The sequence below is a fragment of the Cyprinus carpio genome, chromosome B23 (genome assembly GCF_018340385.1).
Source record: "Cyprinus carpio isolate SPL01 chromosome B23, ASM1834038v1, whole genome shotgun sequence".
Lineage (NCBI taxonomy): Eukaryota > Metazoa > Chordata > Actinopteri > Cypriniformes > Cyprinidae > Cyprinus > Cyprinus carpio.
In genome coordinates, this window is record NC_056619.1 from 8,655,050 (window position 1) to 8,661,442 (window position 6,393).

The following is a 6,393-nucleotide window of genomic DNA, read 5'->3' on the forward strand; positions in this document are numbered from 1 at the left end:
TTAACACGCGCTGATAAATAGTTCACAATAATCCCAGAAACATGTACAGTATTAAGACTGTGATAGTCAGCGTAAATGGGTGCCGTCCACTTGATCTAGGCCAGCGGTGAAGTGTGACGGTCAGTGCACCTGCAGCACAAGTTGAAGTCTGAGCTAAACACACAGTGACACTTTGCTGCAGCAGCATGTCATGACCTTCCTATCTTTGGCTTGCCGTGCTCTACTCCACCACCGAAGAAAGACACGGCTGGAGCTATTTTTAGAGCTCAGACTGGTGAATAATGGATGCTAGTGCATGTTCCCCTCCTCCATCTCTACCTCCACCCTGCATGCCATAGTGAATACCAAATACGGCCGTACTTTACTGTAGCACTCATAGCAGCTTCTCCTTATTGATGGAAAGATGTTTGGATAAAGTGCACTGCCATCCATCCGTTAATTAAACGGGTCTGATTAATGACCGGTGCATAATGCAGACCAATGGCACGAGCTTCCAGCATTGCTCGGGTAGATTTCTTTGTTTCAGTATTCACGGGGAAGCTACTGTTGCTAGGCAACTCGTGATACAGGTCAATAATATCCAGGCAGCTTCCAAAGGGGCTTTGGGAGTAGTTCTCCATTTCAGTTCATGAAATATTAACGCCGCCACATCTGCTGGAATCCCGTCTTACTCAGCTTATATGAGCGACAGCAGTGTTGCAATGGCTGGAATGCAAAATAATGTTGTTAAATGCCTTATAATTAATCAGATCTCAATATATAGCTTTGCATAGCAAAGTATTTCTAATAAATAGTGCATTTGAAAGAAGTCGTACAGTAATTTTCCATGAGTCGACATGCAATTTTTACAGTCTAATGCAAATCATAATATAGCTGAGTCATGCCAGCTATATATGTGACCCTGGACCACAAAACCAGTCATTAGTAGCACAGGTATATTTGTAGCCAACAATATATTGTATGGGTCAAAATGATAGATTTTTCTTTTATGCTAAAAATCATTAAGATATTAAGTAAAGATCATTGATATTATATCATATTTTATATCAAACAGAATACTGTTTTAGTGAGACAAAGCAATAGTTGCAATTATAATTTGTAATAAATAAAATAATTATCATTTTCAATAAATAACTTTGAATTTAAGTTATGTAATGAAAAATAAAATATCTTTTTATTTTTAAATTATTATATTTTTATTGTTTTTGCTTTTGATTTAAATTAAGTCTCTTCCTGGAAGACTGGCTTTTAATTAGGGATATTAAAAAGATTAAGAGGCTAAAAAAATAAGATTAGCGACAGGGAAAATAAAGTGTAAATTGATTGCCAATTAAAACAATATTCCCAGTGAATCATTTTGGTTAGAGAAAGGGAAAAAACAAACACCTGGAATATTACATAAAAATGTTTTTAATCATTTAAATTTAAATTGAATTGTCAGAATTGAATGTGTATCACATGGCAACATCAACTCAAACTAAAGTACCTATCTATCTTATTATTATTATTATTAAATATACCCCATGTTCATGTAAGTGTGAAATGTTATCGACTAAATCTCACTAAAGGATTTCTGCTTATAAAAAGTGAGTTTAATATTTAATAGAATATATTAAGACAGGCTACTGCATAGGAGTGACCTAGTTTCTTAGATCTACAATTTCTAAATGGTATTTGTCATCATATTATATTCAAATAAGTGATTCTCAAACAATAAAAAGACTCAACCTAATTAGTGCGCTACTACAAAGACGAGAGACAGAGCGCATGACAAAGAGCGCGTGGAGCAGCGCTCACTCAGCGCGCGCCTGTCTGTTCAAAAAAACACAACAAGGCAAGCAGCACGAGCTCATCTGCACCGAGCGCACTTTCACTCATTTGAGTCTCATCAGCGCCGCGTCTTAATAGCTGGTGTTTATTTAGCGAAGGTGCTCGTTTTGCATCCAGATGCGGAGTAATAGCTGTCAGGCTGAACACAAAGGACGGAGAGACTTTGAGCGTCCCCTCTGGATCTCACTTCAGCGCGGGACAGCATGGTTCAAAACATTGTTCTCATCTTTCTCCGCAGGAGACTCAGTCAACGGCCGGCCGTCGAAGAGCTGGAGAGCAGGAATATTTTGAAACGTGAGTATCAGGCTACGCGATAAAAATGACCCACATCCACAGAAATGTAAATAATGAATGTATGTATGTATCAACAATTGTTGTTTGTGAGTAATAATAATAAACATTCTGTTATTAATGAATATTGTTTATAGTATTGCACAGTAATAATATCACTATTGCTACTTCATTGTAATAATAATTGTATTTGTTAAATAGATATATTTTATTATTATTGTATTATATGTACATCAATAATAATAATAGTAAAATATATAATACAAATATATATAAAATATTCTATTTTTAAAAAATATATTATTTTTTATAATGTTTATAAAATATATTATTTTTAAACACATTTATAAAAAATAATAATAAATGCTAATTTTAAATATCATATTTTAAAGTAGCATTTAATAATTAAATCAGCACTTAATTGCTACTTCATTGTATTGATTTTTATATTTGGTAAATAATTAATATCTTTATATATAAATATGTGTATTATTTATAACAATTGAAATATTATGTAATTTTGAATATTGTTTATGATATTGCACAGTAATAATATCACTATTGCTACTTCATTGTAATTACATTTATATTTGTAAATAAATAAACATAATATTATGTATGTGTATATAAAGTAATCTTATAATATAAATTATACATATATACTTTAAATCTTAAGTGAAATTAAATGTTTTAAATGAAATGTTTTATTAATAATATTGATATAATTAAAAATGTTATAATCTATATATATGAATATACATAATCATAATAATAATAAATAGAACACAAAATAATTTACTCAGTGAGAAAAAAAAAGTTTTTTTTATCATATCTTTAATCGGCACTTAAATTAAGTGTTTTATTAATTAAAAGTTTTTGGTGGCTGTTAAGGTGGAAATGTGATCAGTTATTTCACACAAAATCACTACAGACTATCATCGAGTATATGAGGCACTGCTCAAGCAGCTCTGTGACTGATCACCCTCACCGAGTCTCTCTTTGGCTCTTTCAGAGAGGAACGATCAGACGGAGCAGGAGGAAAGAAGAGAGATCAAACAGAGACTGAACAGAAAGGTAAACAAGCTCTCTTCAGGTTCATTTCACTTGCAGCATGCTTCATTTTTCTAATTTCTGGGAATAAATGCTGGTCACTGTTTATAAGGAAGCTGTTGGTCTGTAAAATGACACTTTTGACTGCTGCTGCTGCTAACATTACTACTCACAAAAAGACATTATAAAACACCACCTAGAGCTGAATAAAGACGTTTTCAGAAGGGTAAAGAAATTTGTGTGGAATAATAATGTTCAGAATGAGCTGCATCAGACTGAGGGGACCTCTGTTAAAGTACACTATTGAATATCACTGACATGCCAGGAACAAAGCAGGACCTCAATGCTTGGGATATTTAACAGCATGTCTGTAATGACCAAAAATAATACATTTTGGAGTCATAGTTTTTTGGCTCTTTTTACCCCAGTGTACAATAAATCACATTATTGAATTATTTTTAATACACCTAGAATTTATCATTATGACTTGCATACATTATTTTATGGTAACATAAAAAGCAATTTATCTTAAAATGGGGGTGTGACATATAGGGGGGAAAAAGGCCTAAAGGATATATGCATCTAAAGAAGGAAACTGAATGTATTAAATATTCATCATTATTATGATATTTGGAGTCATATTGTATTTATTTATTTATTTATTGCTCTTTCCCCCAATGTGCAATTAATTGCAGAAAAAATTAAACTGTTGTTATTATTCGTAGTTGATGATGATAATAACAGCAACAACATTAACAACAATAAAACAGCAACAATAATAACAATTATTATTATATTTTAGTCATATAGTTTTATTGGCGTATTTTCAGTATGCAGTTAATTACTAATTAATTACATTTGATTAATACACAGCATGAATGACTATGGTTTGTCTACATTATTATTATTTTTTTGTGAAGAAAAAAAAAATCAGAAATTTACCTCAAAACAGAGGTGCAACATGTAAAGTAAAATGAACATCTAAATAATAAAATTGAATGATTTATTATTATGTTTTTGGAATAATATAGTTTTTTGGCACATTTTTTCAGTGTGTGCTTTAAATTACACATTGTTGCTGTTTTTTGTTAATGATGATGCGAAAAACAACAATAACAATAATAAAACAATAGAACAACGATAACAATGACAACAATAAAAATAATTATATTTTGGAGTTATTTTTATAATTTTATATATATATATATATATATATATACACACACACACACACACACACACATATATATATATATATATACACACACACACACACACACACACACACACACACATATATATATATATATATACATACACACACACACACACACACACACACATGTATATATATATATATACACACACACACACACACACACACACACACATATATGTGTGTATATATATATATATATATACACATATATATATATAAAGTTGTATAACATTATTATTATTATTATTTTATAACATAATTAATTTCATGCTATTTACTTTCGATTAATACACTTACCTTGAATCATTATGGCTTGCCTACATTATTGTTAAAAAAGAAAAAAAAAAATCAGCAGTTTACCTCAAAATAACAGTGTGATATAAAGAGCAATATGAACATAAAATGAAATAAAGAATGAAATTGAGTATGATGATAAAAAAGCATGTTAAGGATCGTCTTGTCACCAGAAGAAACAGTCCATTTCATTGGTCAATAGTGACTCTAGTCCTATTCTAGTCCAAAAATGAATTACTTGCAACATTAGACCTGTATCTGAGAACCTTTGCAGCCCCACAAACAGCATCATTTTGTTCCTCTCACAGCTCAACCAGAGGCCGACAGTGGATGAACTCAGAGAAAGAAAGATTCTGATCCGCTTCAGTGACTACGTGGAGGTGGCCAAAGCCCAGGACTACGACAGGAGAGCTGACAAACCCTGGACAAGACTGTCTGCAGCTGACAAGGTACGAGACCAAGAGCTGACCTCAGCAAATCTTTACACTACATCTGTGGTCAGTCTTTCATTCAGTAACAGCACACAGAGGCAAATTGGCTTTCCTTTATTCTCAGTGGTTCTCTCAAGGTTTCTAAACCCACTATATTTGTGAAGCAACTAAAAAGCAACTCGACTCATTATGGAGTGCACATGTCACTTGAGGATGCGTTTAAGTGGCTTTTATTTGCGATTCCACAGGCGGCCATCCGTAAAGAGCTAAACGAGTTCAAAAGCACCGAGATGGAGGTCCATGTTTCGAGCAAACATCTAACGAGGTCAGTATGCGAGTATGTGCCTGAGCCATTTTTAGATCCACAAAATCAAAAATGATGGACACAAATGCATTTGCGTATAAAAATCATGAACGTGTCACCTTGACACAAGTGGTTTTGGATAACATGTTCCTTTCAACATAATCATGACATTAGTGGCCATTAGAGCTCTCATGTATGATCTTACTAAAAATAACTGATTGATGCAACAGTGTCATCCAATCATATGGTGGTTGTGATTGCGAAAGGCACCTTTGTTGATTTCTCTCCTCTTGATCAGGTTTCACAGGCCCTAAGAGGGGGTTTTCTTCTGTGAAGAAAATGCTGAAAGCGGCGTTCGTTAAAATCCTGGCGGTGTCTCTTTCAGAGCCGTGGCTTCGTCCATGGGCTTCCCTTATTCTTCCAGCACCCTGGGGCCGAGTGGTGTTTGGGTGCGGTTAGCGCCGGAGGCTGCGTCTCCACCGCGGGCGGCCACAGGAGAAACCTGAAGAACATCTGCAGATACATTTAACCTGAGGCTGACAGAGTGGAGCGGCAGAGGACTGTTTGATGTTTTTATGACTGGACTGCATTTCAGTGACTGCTAAGAAAAGACGATTCAGTTCTGGGTAAATGTTTGTGTACATGTAACCAGCTCCACTCTGAAAAAAATAAGTAAAGAAAAGAAAAAAAAAATACTTGAGGGTTAATAAGCCTGCTATAAATGAATTTCATATTTACTGTACAAAAGTCCGTTTGAACAGGGTTGTTCATGTCATCACTTGAAAAAAAAAAAACTTTGTAAGCACTACTTGTCTTTAAAATACAATTTTGGAAATACTTCTGTGTTGTTGTTTTTTAAGTTTGGTTATATACACACACACTACAGTTCAAAAGTGTAGGGCTTTATTTTTGAAAAGTCTCTTATGCTCACTAAGGTTGCATTTAGTTTATCAAAAATCAAGTAAAATCAGTAA

At 33.4% G+C, this 6,393-nt stretch overlaps 1 protein-coding gene across 1 annotated transcript in view; it reads left to right on the top strand.

Moving 5' to 3' along the window:
* LOC109108138 (phosphatase and actin regulator 3-like) overlaps window positions 1-6,256 on the top strand; it is a 31,881-nt gene extending 25,625 nt beyond the window's left edge. Inside the window, exons 8-12 of the mRNA XM_042751488.1 lie at window positions 2,069-2,124; window positions 3,134-3,195; window positions 4,993-5,133; window positions 5,364-5,440; window positions 5,718-6,256. Coding sequence (XP_042607422.1) covers window positions 2,069-2,124; window positions 3,134-3,195; window positions 4,993-5,133; window positions 5,364-5,440; window positions 5,718-5,733 — 352 coding nt within the window. The 3' untranslated portion in view covers window positions 5,734-6,256. The remainder of the gene's footprint in view (window positions 1-2,068; window positions 2,125-3,133; window positions 3,196-4,992; window positions 5,134-5,363; window positions 5,441-5,717) is intronic.
* The last annotated feature ends 137 nt before the right edge of the window (window positions 6,257-6,393 follow it).